Genomic DNA, 17,085 nt, shown 5'->3' with positions numbered 1-17,085 from the left:
CCTTAGATTACTAACTACTTCCTAACTAGTCTAAATTCTATGGAATGCTGTTTAAATCAAGACAAGGCCCACCACTATAAACCCAATTAATAAGAAGCAATAAATTATAACTTAATCTCTCCAAATTCGCACTGACTGTCTTCTGGAATATTCTGTCATCTCTGCTTTCTTCACAAACACCTTTTTTCCGTTAATTCTGCTGTCATGGATGTTTTATTGCTATAATTTCTTCAATGAGGACTTTGAGCTAAAATACCACGGTACCTCTGATTAATTAGATAGGCATTCTGAGAGCTGAATGGTGCTAACTCAGGCAGGTGGCGGATGGCTGTCTTTTTCAGTTGGCAGTTGGCTCTCTCCGGTTTTCCAATTGCCCTCGTCTTACATACCCGTAATGACATTACCAAATTCTTATAATATGATTGGTTTCAGGTTGTCAACACTATCAGATTTAAATTCAATTGGCTTTCTGTATCTAGGTGCCTCGCTTAAATTAATTGACCAAATTCAAACTTCTTGTCATAATATCAAGACAAGACTAATGTTTTGCCTCCCACCTGTAAGGCTTTTTTTGATACACTTATTTCACTTTTTGAGGCTCTCTGTAATAGCAACTTCAGCTGCTGCTCACAGACACATTTTTTTTAAATTTCTAAGGACAGACAAAGTACAAATCTCTTAAAGGAACCACACATTATAGCTTCCTGCCCTCCATCTCACAATTACTGTACCCAACTTTGAACATTACTTGTGCACAGTACATTGGCTGTGGCCAGCCAGCTCAGAGTCAGTCCACTGAACTAATGAGGTTCTAAATCTCCTGGTTATATTTTTTTTTGTTTTTGAATTCTAATTTCCTGGTTAATTTTTTTTCCAAACCCCTACACCATCGCCATGCAATAATGGTGCTTATTTTCCCCAGCATCATGTGTGTGTACAGATGAGACACAGTTAAAAAACACCAGGTGTGTAAATAACTTTATTGATATTCTGCCACCAGGAAAAACACCCAAGCGACCAAAGAACCAGTATCAAGCAGAGCCCCTAGGGGAAACACCTATGTGAACAAAAAGGTGAAGGGGAGTGTAGGGGTCAAATTAAAATAGAATTGAAAGGGGAAATATAGCACTCCACACCCCGCAGTGCCCATCTCTCCCAAAAGGCATCAAAAGCGGTGGTGCACACCGTGTGCTCCTTCTCCAGGGACACCTGGGCACGGATGTAGCCACAGAAAAGGAACAGGCAGTCAGCCATAATGACCCCCTCCATGGTCCTCTCCAGATTATATTAGTCAGCCAGGACTTTCCTGATTGGGGCTGTTAACCTGGGCCAATCAAGGTTCTCATAGTCAACAAGGTCCACCTGGTTCCCGTCATTACAGACTGAAATAAGATTCAAAGATGTTTTATAATGAGAATGTAAAGTTCTGGATTAAAAACTACAGAATCCAAAGGGTCAAAGAGATCCAACCTATGTTTCTCCTTTCTTCAGAAATTGGTCAAATTCCCAACCCATGAATTACATGCCCAATATTTACAGTAATGAAACCAGATTCCTCAGATTTGTCTCTCAGGGTATAAGAAATACATTCTTAACAAAGTTTATATAGAGAGAGTAATGGTCGATTACTATAGTTCCAGAATCTAGTTATCTCTTATCTACAGAATGAGTAGAAGGACACGCTAGACATCCCAGAGATTAACAATTTGTGCAGATGGTGAATCTGAGAAAATATCTACCCTAAAAACCTCCAATAACAGCAGGTATCCAAAGCTGCACATATTACTCAATGTCGAAACCCCTGATTGTACAGACAAACAGGAAATGGAGGTGAATTTAAATTATGATTGCCTTTCCCCTCTTAAGCCCAAGACAGTGAAGTTTGATTAACTCTTTTCCCGTTCTATTCCCATCCATTGTTGTAGAAGGCCGAGGAGATTTCCTCAAAACACTGCTTGGTTGAGTTTCTATTTTAGAAATAAACCTACAGCAAAATCCCCGAAGGTGAAATCAAAAGTATGCTTTTTTAAACAAAATATTCATAATGCAGGGAGAATTGCTTTAAAACTCTATTCTCACATGCACATATACAAGATACAGAGAAACAGAGAGGGGAGGAAGAGATTTACAACTTACGAATTTGTTAACAAATCAAAGATATTGCTTTAAGTTTACAATTGGGAGTCTGTTAATTGATTGATTTTGTAGGAAGAGCTAAGATACAGATGAATAGCAGTTGAAGACACAGCAGCATTTATTGTACTCAGAGAATTAGTCCAATTTAGCAGGCAAAATCCAAGAATTTTTCTGGAGATGTGACTTTTGAGAGAGATGGACAGCATGCCTTCTGGCAGCTGAGGACTAGAGCTGCTCTTCTCATGATGTTAAGAAAGCAACTAAACTAAGAAGTCAAATCTGCATGGTTAAGCAATTCAACAGGTGCAGGTCTGCCAAACCATTCGGACAACCAAGATAATAATTAAAATGGTCATTCTAAGATGAAAAGATACTGATAGACAATTACAGAGGCGAATTGGAATGCCACTACCATCTAACTTTTGGACAGTCATAAGTTACTGCACTAGCTGACTACGACTTGCAGAAAGTTCTGAAGGATTCCAGCTAACTCCAGTCTTGTGATTCTATCAGCTACCTTTAGTGCCCAGCACTTTTGACCATGGTTTTAAAAAAAGATTTGAACAGGAGATTCATGAAAAGAACATAGTTTTACACAAACTGTAATTATACATTTCTTTTAATGCCCTCTGTCATTCCACAATGTACAGATTTAACACAACCAATTTTTTTCCACGAACTCCATATTCTGACCTCACCTCATCATAGCCTTGGTTCAAACATGGACAAAAGAGCTGAATTCTAGAGGTGAGGTGAGAGTGACAGCCCTTGATATCATGGCTGCATTTTAACAGGTGACATTAAGGAGCCCTGGCAAAATGGAATCAATGGTAATCAGGGGATAAACTCTCTGCTGGTTGGAGTCATATCTGGCACAAACGAAAATTGTTGTAGCTGTTGGAGATCAGTCATGTCAGGCCCATGACTTTCCGCAGGAGTTGCTCAGAGTAGTGGCCTAGGCCACAGCATTTTCAGATGCTCCATCTTCCCTCTCTTATAAGGTAATAAGTGGGGATGATTGCACAACGTTCAGCACCATTCACATCTCCTCAAATACTAAAGTAGTCCATGTCCAAATGCAGCAACACCTGGACAATATCAAGGCTTGAGCTGAACAGTGGCAAGCAACATTAGTGCCACACAAATGCCAAGCAATAACCACCTTCATCCAACAAGACAGAATGTAACCATCACTGATTGACATTCAAAGCTGTTAACATCACTGAATCTCCACTGTCAACATCCTGGAGGTTACCATTATCCAGAAACTCAACTAGACTTGCCATATAAACACAGTTGCTGAAAGAGCAGTTCAGAGGCTAGGAATATTACACCAAGTAACTCACCTGCTGACTCCCCAAAGCCTGTTCATGGTCTACAAGGCATGAGTCAGGAGTGTGATGGAATCTCCCCACTTGCTTGGATGGGTGCAGCTCCAACAACACTCAAGAAGCTTAACACCATTCAGGAAAAAGCAGCCCACTTGATTGGCACTACATCCACAAACATCCAGCCCCTTCACCACCAATGTTCAGCAGCAGCAGTGTGTACTATCTACAAGATGCATTGCATTAGGTCACCAAGGCTCCTTAACATCCTTTCCAAAACCATAATCTCTACAAAATGGGGGGACAAGGGCAGCAGGCACACTCTCCAAGCCACTCACCACCCTGACTTGGAACTGTATGGCCACTCTTTCAATGCTGTTGAGTCAAGATCCTGCAATTCTCTCCCTAACAGCACTGAGAGTCTATGGACTGCAGCAGTTTAAGAAAGCAGTTCATCACCACCTTCTCAAGGGTAACTAGGGATGGGCAATAGCTGCTGGCCCAACCAGTGATAGCCACATGCCTTGAATGAATTTTTTTTTAAAATCTCCTTCTTCAGCTCTCTGTCCAAATGTAGATCCATCCATGGCACTGCAATCTCCAAACATAGAAAGGGCAAAGAGGGAAGTCCCAAATCCAACCCAACAGAATGGGGTCAAACCAAATGTTGTTAGTAATCTAATCTACAACTGCCTCCAGCCAAATCAACCAACTAGCCCCGCTAGGAATCCGGTTTGCTGTGGTAACATTCACTATTACAGAATATTAATGACAGTGTTTGCATCTCTGGATCATGAAAAATCGTAAACAAGCACACTTATCAACAAAAAATTAATCCTTTCCAAAGCAAAATTTTGTACTAGTAAAATATTTAATTTGAATACTTGCCTTTTTAGAAGATGTAAAGAATGCCGTGAAGAATTAATTTGAGCAAAGGAGTTACTCATGAAGTCATTAAGCAAATTCTACAATATTCAAACAGAAAAAGAATTAGTTCTCATGATAATCAATCCCTAATGTTTTCTACAAAGTATTTACGATTTGCAACATGCCGCCTCCAATTATTTAACACAAAATAGATGCATATGAGTGAAAAAGTAGTAGGACGGCTAGGCTAGGGGTGGCACATGAAGGCTTGAGATTCTTGAGACAATGGGACCAGTTCTAGGCAAAAAGTACATATGCAAAAGATACAAGTTGCTCCTCAACAATCTGGGACCAATGTTCTCATGGAAGATTCTCTAGTCTGGTTGGAGAGTGTTTAAACTCAATGTGCAAGGAGATGGGCACCAGCACAAAGAAGTTAAAAAATTTATACACTTAATGGTAAGGTCCTGGGGAGTGTTGCCGAACAAAGACATCTTGGAGTGCAGGCTCACAGTTCCTTGAACACAGAATCACAGATAGACAGGATAGTGAAGAAGGCTTTTGGTATGCTTGTCTTTATTGGTCAGTGCACTAAGTATAGGAGTTGGGAGGTCATGTTGTGGCTGTACACATTGGTTAGGCCAGTTTTGGAATACTGTGTTCAATTCTGTTCTTCCTGTTATACAAAAGATGTTGCTAAACTTGAAAGGGTCCAGAAAAGACTTAAAAGGATGTTGCCAGGGATGGAGGATTTAAGCGAGAGGGAAAGGCTGAATAGGCTGGGGCTATTTTCCCTGGATCATTGGAGGCTGAGGGGTGACTATATAGAAGTTTATAGAGGAGAAAGAATTAAAAGGGACCTAAGGCACAACGTTTTCATTCAGAAGGTGGTGAGTGCATGGAATGAACTGCCAGAGAAAGTGGTGGAGCCTGGAGACCAGAGGGATAATGAATCAAGTGCTGGCAAATAGGACTAGATTAATTTCGGACATCTGGTCAGCATGGATGAGGTGGACCGAAGTGTCTTCTTCCATGTTATACATCTCTATGGCTCTGAGACTCCATAAATAGGTAAGGTGCATTAAGTTAGAAGACCAGGCAATACTTAAGATAGTGTGCTCCTATTTCAAGTGGAACTAAGAGGAAATAGCAACAGAACATGCTGAAATACTCAGCAGGATTTGTTGCATCTGTGGAGAAACAGAATTAATGATTTGAGTTGAATATGACTCTTCTTCAGGACTCCATTTTAAGACCCTTTTCTTCCTCAAACTAAGTGTGTAATTAAGTCATGTTATGATCACTGTTACCTGGATTCACCTTTACTTTGGCATCTTTAATTAATCTTTAATTAATCAGGTTACAGAGGGACATAGATAAGCTGCAGAGCTGGGCTGAGAGGTGGCAAATGGAGTTTAATGCAGAAAAGTGTGAGGTGATTCACTTTGGAAGGAGTAACAGGAATACAGAGTACTGGGCTAATGGTAAGATTCTTGGTCGTGTGGATGAGCAGAAAGATCTCGGTGTCCATGTGCAAAGATCACTGAAAGTTGCCACCCAGGTTGATAGCGTTGTTAAGAAGGCGTACAGTATGTTAGGTTTTATTGGTAGAGGGATTGAGTTTCGGAGCCATGAGGTCATGTTGCAGCTGTACAAAATTCTGGTGCGGCCGCACTTGGAGTATTGCATACAGTTCTGGTCACCGCATTATAGGAAGGATGTGGAAGCATTGGAAAGGGTGCAGAGGAGATTTACCAGGATGTTGCCCGGTATGGAGGGAAGGTCTTATGAGGAAAGGCTGAGGGTCTTGAGGCTGTTTTCATTAGAGAGAAGAAGGTTAAGAGATGACTTGATAGAGACATACAAGATGATCAGAGGATTAGATAGGGTGGACAGTGGGAGCCTTTTTCCTCAGATGGCGATGGCTAGCATGAGGGGACATAGCTTTAAATTGAGGGGTGATAGATATAGGACAGATGTCAGAGGTAGGTTCTTTACTCAGAGAGTAGTAAGGGCGTGGAATGCCCTGCCTGCAAAAATAGTAGACTCGCCCACTTTAAGAGCATTTAAATGGTCATTGGATAAACATATGGATGATAATGGAATACTTTAGTTAGATGGGCTTCAGATTGGTTTCACAGGTCAGCGCAACATCGAGGGCCGAAGGGCCTGTACTGCGCTGTAATGTTCTATGTTCTATGTTCTATGTTCTATGCTTAAAAGCACACAGACAGGTCGAGAATAGGCTGCTCTCTGGTTGGTTCCAGGACATAGAAACACAGATATTAGGGGCAGGAGTAGGTTATTCAGCCCTTTGTGACTGCTTCACCATTCAATATGATCAGGGCAATATATTCAACTCAGTACCCTGTTGCCTCTCCCTCCCCATACCCTTTGATCCATTTAGTCATAAGAACTATTTCTAACTCCTTCTTGAAAATATTCAATGTTTTGGCCTCAAACACTTTCCGTGCATAGAATTCCACAGAATCTCTTCTTTGGTTAAGAAATTTTGCGTCATCTCAGTCCTAAATGGCTTACTCCATATTTTGAGACTGTAACCGCTAGTTCTATACTCCCTGGTCATCAGGAACATCCTTCCTGCATTTACCTTGTCTATTCCTGTTAGAATTTTATGTGTTTATATGAGATTCCCCCTTCCTTCTTCTAAACTCAGAGTCATAGAGTTATACAGCATGGAAAGAAACTCCTGTGAACATAGTCCTAAACATTCCAATCTCTCTTCTTACATTAGTACTGTCATCCCAGGAATCAGTCCAAGTAACATTTGTTCACTCCCTCAATAGCCAGAATATCCTTCCTCAGATAAGAAGACCAAAACTGCCAATAATGCTGTAGCAGGAGTCTTACCAGGGCCCTGTACTCAAATTCTCTCACTGTGAAGACCAACATGCCATTTGCCTTCTTCACCACTTTCTTTCAGTAACTGGTGAACAAGGACACCAGATCTTGTTGGACCTCTCTCTTTCCCAATCTATCGCCTATCAAATCATAATTTCCCTTTCCAATTTTGCTATCAAATTAGATAATCTCACATTTATCTTCATCTGCCATGCATTTGCCCACCACTCAACTTGTCCAAATCAACCACCGAAGTATCTCTGCATCCTCCTCACAGCTTACCCTTCCACCCAGCTTTGTGTCATCTACAAATGTGGAGATATTACATTTAGTTCCCTCTCCTAAATCATTATTATCTATTGTGAATACCTGGGCTCCAAGCAATTGTAACACAATGTGGAGCTCGAGGAACACAGCAGGCCAGGCAGCATCAGAGGAGCAGGAAAGCTGACATTTCGGGTCGGGACCCTTCTTCAGAAAACCCAGCACCAGCAGTTCTTACTATCTCTGAGTGAGTTATAACTCCACTGTGAAGCCATTTCTGAAGAAGGGTCCCGACCCGAAACATCAGCTTCGTCCAAAACATACCTTCCAGATGAAACAGCACTTTACCTGCACTTCCCAGAACCTAGTCTACTGCATTCACTGCTCACAATGTGGTCTCCTCTATATAGGGGAAACGAAGCGTAGACTGGGTGACCACTTCGCAGAACATTTATATTCTCCTGCAAAAAGGATCCTAAGCTTCCAGTTGCCTGCCACTTTAACTCATAACCATCTGCCATTTCTGATGCTAATCTTGCAGTCTTAACTCTGCTCTTTCACATGACTTCTCACTAACTCAGGAAGGGAATTTTTGAACTCCTACAATATAACAGTCTATCTAACAGCATCGTATGTCTGATCTATATTCAATGCCCTTATCCTCCACTTATCAAAGTTACTTTGTTTGATCCTTTCAAATTCTCGTACATTTGACTGGGTTCCCTCCTTAAATTCCTAAGATGTTGTCTGTAGACTTCTGGCACTAGCTCATATGTTCTTAAGTGGCTTTTTTCACCTCACTCATACTCTCCCAATAATTCCTCTGATAATAGCGACATAAACACCTCATTACCTCAGAGATAGTAGGAACTGCAGATGCTGGAGAATCTGAGATAACAAGGTGTAGAGCTGGATGAAAACAGCAGGCCAAGCAGCATCATAGGAGCAGGAAGGCTGACGTTTCGGGCCTAGACCCTTCATTAGAAATGGGGGAGGGGAAGGGGGTTCTGAAATAAATAGGGAGAGAAGGAGAGGCGGATAGAAGATGGATAGAGGAGAAGATAGGTGGAGAGGAAACAGACAGAGTGGTCCACTCTCTCCGTGACTCCTTTGTCTGCTCCACACCCCTCCAGCCCCACCACACCCGACACTTTTCCCTGCAACGGCAGCAAGTGCTACACCTGCCCCTACACCTCCTCCCTCACCCCCATCCCAGGCCCCAAGAAGACTTTCCACATCAAGCAGATGTTCACCTGCACATCTGCCAATGTGGTATACTGCATCCGCTGTACCCGTTGTGGCCTCCTCTACATCGGGGAAACCAAGCGGAGGCTTGGGGACCACTTTGCAGAACACCTACGCTTGGTTCGCAATAAACAACTGCACTTCCCAGTCGCGAACCATTTCAACTCCCCCTCCCATTCCTCAGACAACATGTCCATCCTGGGCCTCCTGCAGTGCCACAACGATGCCACCCGAAGGTTGCAGGAACAGCAACTCATATTCCGCTTGGGAACCCTGCAGCCCAATGGTATCAATGTGAATTCACAAGCTTCAAAATCTCCCCTCCCCCTACCGCATCCCAAAACCAGCCCAGCTCGTCCCCGCCTCCCTAACCTGTTCTTCCTCCCACCTAACCTCTCCTCCCACCTCAAGCGCACCCCCATCTTCTACCTACTAACCTCATCCCGCCCCCTTGACCTGTCCGTCCTCCCTGGACTTACCTATCTCCTCCCTACCTCCCCACCTACATTCACCTTTACTGGCTCCATCCCTGCCTCTTTGACTGTCTGTTTCCTCTCCACCTATCTTCTCCTCTATCCATCTTCTATCCGCCTCCCCTTCTCTCCCTATTTATTTCAGAACCCCCTTCCCCTCCCCCATTTCTGATGAAGTGTCTAGGCCCGAAACGTCAGCCTTCCCGCTCCCATGATGCTGCTTGGCCTGCTGTGTTCATCCAGCTCTACACCTTGTTACCTCATTACCTCTACCTACCAACTTTGTTTGAATCAATAATACCCACATAGTTCATGGCCATTTCATTTGTCTAGCCACTTTCTCAAATTAAATGAAAAAGGCTTCCAAATCCTTCTCATACCTTTGCAATGCTTGGACGTATTTAAACAGATCCCCACCAGGCCTTTCGCTGTGATGGGTTTGCTCTTCACTGTTCTCATCACTACTCCCAACTTTTCCCTTTATCTCCACCATTTCAGGTCGACTTTCATTTTTCAGTTCCAACGTCTGAAGTTCAAAATCTTTTTATCCCTTTCTTCTGCTCGGGCTATTCTCTCTTTTTCTTCTGCTTTCAATGGTAACTCAAACTGTTTCATTTCCTTTTCATATTCATGATGTTTTAATTCTTTTACTCTTTGTTCTGCTGCAATTGTCTCTCTCTTTTGTTTTTGCCTCTCTTTTTCCCTTGCCATTGCCTCTAACTTAAGCTGCTTCATTTCAGCCGAATTTTAGCCATTTCCAATTATTCCAATTAGATTCCTGGCAATTGTAATTGCTGAGCTATTGCTACAATTATCTCCCCTTTCCTCACAAACACAGGCAATTCCAGCTTCAGCTTGCCTGCCAATTCCAAAAACTTTGCCTTACTCACCTTTTGTAAACTGCTCCAAATGACTTCTTCCACACCGGAGAAACTCTCAGCCACTGAAAGAGCTACTACTACACAAGGCACGCCCTATTTAACCAACCAAATGCAACACCCAAAAACAGAATAACAACACTCACCACTTTGAGTCCAATAGTCCCAAACCCAACCTAGAATTAGAGATTTTGATCCTGGTCAAGAGCACCCAATTGTGTTATGGACCAGACCAACACACCATACACCCCCCAGCACTAAAATAGAGTAAGAAATTAGCTAAGACCCTAACTTTTATATTTAAAAGCAAGTGCAAGGTGCTGTGTTCCAGATTGATTCGAATGTCCATAGCTAGGCTTTAACCAAAACATACTTTATTCTTAAAACACAATCAAAATTTAAAATAGGAAGAATTGGTACAACTTTAATTCTATTCAAATACTTCTCAAGATAATATATTATTTAACCACTAATCAACAACTGTTCTGATACAGGCAGCATCCTATAAACACACACTTGGCAAAGCAAAAAATTTAGCAAAACAGTTTTATCTCACATGGTGTCCTTCTCCAGGCCAACTGAAAGAAATACTGAAAGGAACAGCTTGCATTTTATGATTTTTAATGAGGAAGCCTTCCTTGCTAATAAGATTCTAGCAGCAGAGAACACAATTTTTTAGCTTAGCAGCCTGCAACTAACTGAAAACAAAACTAAAAACCTTCCTGAGTCTGTGTGAGCCCTGACCCCACCCATTCATGATTTTTCTGACACATTTTAAAAGAAATATCCAGGAAGAACTCAAAAGCTTATTTCCAATCACCTGTCTGAAGGAGACATCTCAGCCCCACTCTGGCAAACCCTCTGCAAGATTTGGCCTGGCCTGCTGTGTTCCTCCAGCTCCACACTGTGTTATCTTAGGGATTATAGTGAATTGTGAGGATGATGCTGAATAACTTCAAAGGGCCATAGGCAAGTTGACCAAATGGGCAGACACCTGGCAGATTAATTTCAATTCAGAGAAATGTAGGGTAAATTTAGTGAAAGAAACATGGAGAGGCTTTACAGGCTCAATGGTACACTTTGAAGGGAGTATGGGTGAGTACAGGAGCAGAGGGACCTCAGGATTCAAGTGCATAATTCTCTAATGATAGTCAGGCAAGTTGAAACTGTTGTTAAGAAGGCTTACAGGATCCATGGGTTTATAAGTAAAGGCATATAGTGTAATAGCATGGAAGTGATGCTACACCTCTACAACTCATTGGTCAGACCACATTTGAAGTATTGTGTTCAGTTCTGAGCACTTATTTAAGGAAGAGAGAGAGCGCGCAAAGGAGATTTACTGGAGTGATACAAGAAATGAAGGAATTTAGATATAAGGAATGTTTAGAGAAATTGTGCTTATTCTCCTTGAGCAGAGAAGATTAAGAGACGATCTTATTCAGTTGTTCCAAGTTATGAACAATTTTGACAGAGTAAAGGAGGATATTCTGTTTCGACCCGTTGGTATGTCAGTAACTAGGGATCACAATTTCAAGATTGTCAGCAGGAGAGCTAGGAGTGTGTTGGGGAGAAACTTCTTCACTCAGTTGTTAAGATTTGCGTAGGAGAGTGATAGACAGAGATTCTATTAGAGGTTTCAAAAGAGCTGAATATATATTTGGAAGTGATTAATTTAGAGGGCTGCTATGGAGATAGGGATGGAGAAGGGGACTAGCTGAGTACCTCTTTCAGGAGTAGTATATGCATGATGGGTTGAATGGCATCCTTTTGTACTGCAAATTCTATGATGCTATAAGTTAAGGAATAAAAATATGCAATCACATGACTCAGTGTAGTCTATAGACCACCAACTAGTGGAAAGGATGTATGGGAACAAATCTGCAGGGAAATTACAGAGAAATGCCAACATTATAGAGCAGCTAAAATGGAGACTTTAATTACTCAGATATAGACTGGATTCTAGTAGTTAAAAGGGCAGCGAGGGACAAGTGTTCAAGAGTTTCCTACAGTACTGTGTGCGCAGTCCAACAAAGGAGGATACATTGTTGAACCTGATCCTTGGAAATGGGGTGAGCCAAATGGATCAGCTGCCAACAGGTTATGATTCGGGATACAATGATCATTATATCAGGATGGTGTTGGAGAATGGCATGCAACAATCCAGATTTTTTTTAAAATCATTTGGCAGATAGCTGACTTCAATGGGGCAAGAACAAATCTGGGAAGGAATACCCAGAACAAGGGGCTAGCAGGAAAAACAGTAACTGAACAATAGGCCACCTTCAAAGAGGAGATGCTTTGTATACAGTCAAGGTATATTCCCTCAAATGATAAATGAAGGACGGACAGATCTGGGTGACAAAGGAACTGTAAATGAACATTAGAACAAAATGGGGTGCTTATGACAGATGCAAGGCCAGAAATACAATTGAGAACCAGCAAGAACAGTGAATGTTTACAGAGGGGTGAGAAAGTAAATAATAGAAGCAAAGAGGAATTATGAGAAAAGACCAGCAGCTAACAAAGAGGAATCCTAAATCTTTCTATAGACATAAACAGTAAAAGAGTGGTGAAAGCATAAGCAAGGCTCATCAGAGAACAAATAGGGGATTCACAGACGGTGGCAGGGGATGTGGCTGAGGTATTAAATTAATACTTTGTATCTGTCTTTAGACAAGAAGAGAATTCTGCCAGGAACATGGTGACAGAGGATGAAACTCTATCACAAGTTGGGTTCGAAATTGATAAGGAAGTAGTCTTGGATACTTCTTGGCCTTAAAATTAACAAGATACTAGGAATGGAGTTGTATCCAAGGATCGAAAGAAGGAAGAATAGAAATTGTGGCCACACTGGCCATAACCTTTCAGTCATCAGACAGACAGTCATAGAATCATACAGGACAGAAGAGGCCCCCGGGCCCACCTAGTCCACAACAACAACAAAAAAACTACTAAATGTAGTCCTACTTTCCAGCATTTGGCCCATAGCCTTGAAAATTATGACATTCTAAATTCTCATCCAAGTACTTTTTATAGATTGAGATTACCACCTCAACTACCCTCCCAGGCAGTGCATCCCAGATACCTATCACCCTCTGGATGAAAACATTTGTTCCCCTAGTCCTCTAGAACTCCAGCCTTTCACCTTAAAATTATGTCCTCTTATTGTTGACCCTTCAACTAAAGGGAACAACTGCTTTCTATCTATACTGTCCATACCCCTCAACCTTATACACCTCAATCAGCTCCCCTCTCAGCCTTCTCAGCACCAAAGAAAACAATCCAGCCTCTTTATAGCTAAAATGCTCCATTCCAGGCAACATCCTGGTGAATTTCCTCTGTACTCTCTCCAGTGCAATGACCACTACCACTTGACATTCAATGATATTGTCATCACTGAATCCCTCCATTATCAATATCCTGGGGGAAGTAATTGACTAGAAATGGAACTGGCACAAACCACATAAAAATAGTGACTACAATGGCGGGTCAGAGACAAGTAATTCATCTCCTGGCCACCTAAAGCCTGTCCACCATCTGCAAGGCATGAGAGTCAGCAGTGAGATGGAATACTCCCCATTTGGTTGGATAAATGCGACTCCAACACAAAAAGCTTGACATCATCTAGGACAGAACAGCCTGCTTGATTGGCACAACAAATATCCACTTTCTCTACCACTGACACTCAGTTGCAGCAGTGTGTACCATCAACAAGATGCACTGCAGAAATTTACCAAGGCTCCTTAGACAACATCTTCCAAACCCACAACGACATCCATCCAGAACGACAAGGGCAACAGATACACAGGAACCTGTAAGTTCACCTCCAAGCCAGTCCCATCCTGACACAGAAATATAATGCTGTTCCTTCACTGTCGCTGGGTCAAAACCCTGGAATTCCCTCCCTAATGATATTGTGAGTCTACCGACAGCATATTGACTGCAGTGGTTCAAGAAAACAGCTTGCAATTACCTTCTCAAGGGTAACTAGGGTCAGGCCAGGTAATAAAAGCTGGCCAACCAGCGTCACCCATGTCTCATAAGAGAATTAAAAAAGGAATCTAAATACCTCCCTCCTGCACCAACTTGAGCCATGGATTCATCTGTCCCTTTCTCCTATTTCTATGCTTGCTAGCACGTGGCATCAGGAGTAATCCGGAGATAACAACATTAAAGTTCCTGTTTTTTATTCTGCTGCCTAGCTTCCTATAATATTGATGCCAGACCTCATCCCTGATTCTACTTATGCCAGAACCAAAGTGTGCCACAGACTTTATTTTATCACCTTCTCCTTTCAGGATGCCCTGCAGCTGCTCAGTGACATCCCTGATTGTGGCACCGAGGAGGCAACACACCATCCTGGAGTCACATTTTCAACTGCATAAACACTTGTCTGTTACCCTAACTAATGAATCTTCTATTACTATCACTCCCTGCTTTCGTCCTCCTCCTATCTTGTGCAGTCAGGCTACTCATGGTAACAGAGTAGCCTGTCTGCATTCCCTTGAGGAACCAGCATTATCATCAGCTTCCAAAATGGGAAACTGATGTGAGAGCAGGACCCTAAGGAACTCTTGTATGACCTGCCTGATTCCCTTTGACTGCCTGGTGACCATTCATTCCCTTCTTTCCTCCAGTCATTTGAACTGTAGTGTGACCACTGCTCTAAATATGCTATCCATGTAACTTAAGCCTCACAGATGTGAAGCAGTGTCTCCATCTGTCACTCAAGCTCCAAAATAAGGAGCTCAAGATTCTGCAATTGGGAGCACTTCCTTCACACATGATCATCTAGGACACCAGTAGGTCCTATGACTTTCCACGTATGAAGGAGCACACATATCACTTAGCTGACCTCACCTGCCATAATTTAAACTTGACCTTACTTAGTGTGATTTACAAAGTTTTCAAATTACTTGATCTTAAAGATACTCCTCTTACCTTAACTTTAGTCTCTTTCTCTTATTGTCTCAGCTCTTGACCCTTGGCCTGCCCTTGTCCCCACTAATCTGTGAAAGTAGCTAGGAAAAAAAGACAGCAGGAAAAATCTTTCTTCCCACGGCTGCACATTCACCCCCCTTTACCAAACACTCCACTACACTCTCTGCTGGTTGCACTCTATTCTGAATGCACAGAGGCATCTTTATAAATACTTTCTGCCTCAGCTGTTTCAGGAACTGGCTTAAACCAGATTAACTGTTAGCCCCAAATAACTATCCAAACTACTGCAGCCCCACCCAAGATCAGCACAGCTTCTTCAAGGGGTGGGTATGCCTGACAAATCTGTTAGAATACTTTGAGGAGGTAACAGGCAAATTAGACAAAGGAGAGCCAGTGGATATGATCTTTTGGATTTCCAGAAGGCTTTGACAAGGTGCCGCAGAGGAGGCTGCTAAATAAAATAAGAGCTCTGGCATTCAGGTCAAGGTACTGGCATGGATAAAGGATTGGCTGACTGGTAGAAGCAGAGAATGGGGATAAAGAGGTCTTTTTCAAGATGGTAACCAGTGACTGGTGGAATTCTGGAGGATTGGGACCACAAGTATTCAGGTTATACATTAATAATCTGGACAAAGGAACTGAGGGCATTGTTGCTATGTTTTCAGATGATACAATGACAAGTGGATGGAAAGGTAGTATTGAGGAGGCAAGAAGCAGTAGGACAGGATATGACAGTGAGCAAAGAAAGGGCCAATGGTACACAATGTGGGAAAGTGTGAGCTTATGTGCTTTGGCAGGAAGAATAGAGTCGCAGACCATTTTCTAAACGGGGAAAAGCTTTGGAAATCTGAAACACAAAGGGACTTTGGAGTCTTAGCTCAGGATTTTCTTAAGGTTAACAAGCAGGTTCAGTTGGCAGAGAGAAAGACAAATGCAATGTTAGCATTCAATTCAAGAGGGCTAGAATGTAAGAGCAGAGATGTATTGCTAAGACTGTATAAGACTCTGGTCAGACCACATTTGCAATACACTGAGCAGTTTTGGGCCCCATATCTAAGGAAGGATGATAAAGTGTAGAGCTGGATGAACACAGCAGGCCAAGCAGCATCATAGGAGCAGGAAGGCTGATGTTTCGAGCCTAGACCCTTCTTCAGAAATTTCTTCAGAGATTGCTGTGGGTCTGGAGTCATATGTAGGTCAGACCAGGTGAGGATGACAGATTTCCTTTCCTGAAGGACATTAGTGAACCAGATGAGTATTTCCGAGAGCTATACATCATGATCCCTGGTGAGAGGTGTGTGCAGTGGCAGAATTAGAGTGCGTTATGGTGACCCTGTGAATTTGAAAGATCAGAGAGATAACGGTGGAACTCACCCTTACAGACAGAAGAAATCTTCTTTTGTCACTGCTGTACATTGCATTTGACCCTTGAAACTGCACTACCTGGGTCATTTTGCCATCTAGGCTGGCCGTGTATACTGGTCCTTTGTGGACTGTCAGTGATAACAGTTGAACAGCGTGCTGTGCAGCTTATGGCTTACAGCATCTGATTTAGCGTCATGCTGGGTTTTAATATGGCATCAATAGTGTGAACATTGCAAAGTAATTACACTGATGAGCACTTCTGCCTCTCCTGCCATATGATATAACGAGCCAGATACCACAGTTGGCAGTTCCATTATTAATAAGCTGAACAGCAGAAGATCAAACATAGAAACTGAAAAACATAGAAAATAGCAGCAGGAGTAGGCCATTGAGCCCTTCGGGCCAGCTCCACCACTCAACATGATCAAGGATGATCGTCCAACTCATACCCTATTCCCATTTTCATGCCATACTCTTAGGTCTCTTTAGATCTAAAAACTATATCTCTCTTCTTATTGAACACATTCAATGTTTTGCCTCAATCACTTTATTTGGCAGAGAAATCCACAGGCTTACCAGAGTTTCTCCTCATCTCGGTCCTAAATGGCCTGTCCCCAAAATGTGACACCCGGTTCTGTAAACCTAGTCATCTGGAACATCCTTCCTGTGTTTACCCTGTTTAGTCAAGCTTGTTTGAGCAAAGTCAATATGGGCCAGTTGACTCAG

General features: G+C 42.3%; 2 protein-coding genes across 2 annotated transcripts in view; both read right to left on the bottom strand.

Annotated features, from left to right (window-relative positions):
* Positions 1-17,085, bottom strand: part of LOC109930964 (dynein axonemal heavy chain 8-like) — a 2,199,840-nt gene that overhangs the window by 1,812,674 nt on the left and 370,081 nt on the right. The window lies entirely within an intron of this gene.
* LOC109918465 (dynein axonemal heavy chain 8-like) overlaps positions 1-17,085 on the bottom strand; it is an 876,900-nt gene that overhangs the window by 711,416 nt on the left and 148,399 nt on the right. Inside the window, exon 11 of the mRNA XM_048596621.1 lies at positions 4,353-4,429. Within this exon, the coding sequence (XP_048452578.1) occupies positions 4,353-4,429 (77 nt within the window). The remainder of the gene's footprint in view (positions 1-4,352; positions 4,430-17,085) is intronic.

Source organism: Rhincodon typus, chromosome 5 (assembly GCF_021869965.1).
Source record: "Rhincodon typus isolate 14 chromosome 5, sRhiTyp1.1, whole genome shotgun sequence".
Classification (NCBI taxonomy): Eukaryota; Metazoa; Chordata; class Chondrichthyes; order Orectolobiformes; family Rhincodontidae; genus Rhincodon; species Rhincodon typus.
This window is presented reverse-complemented; position numbering and strand designations above follow the sequence as displayed.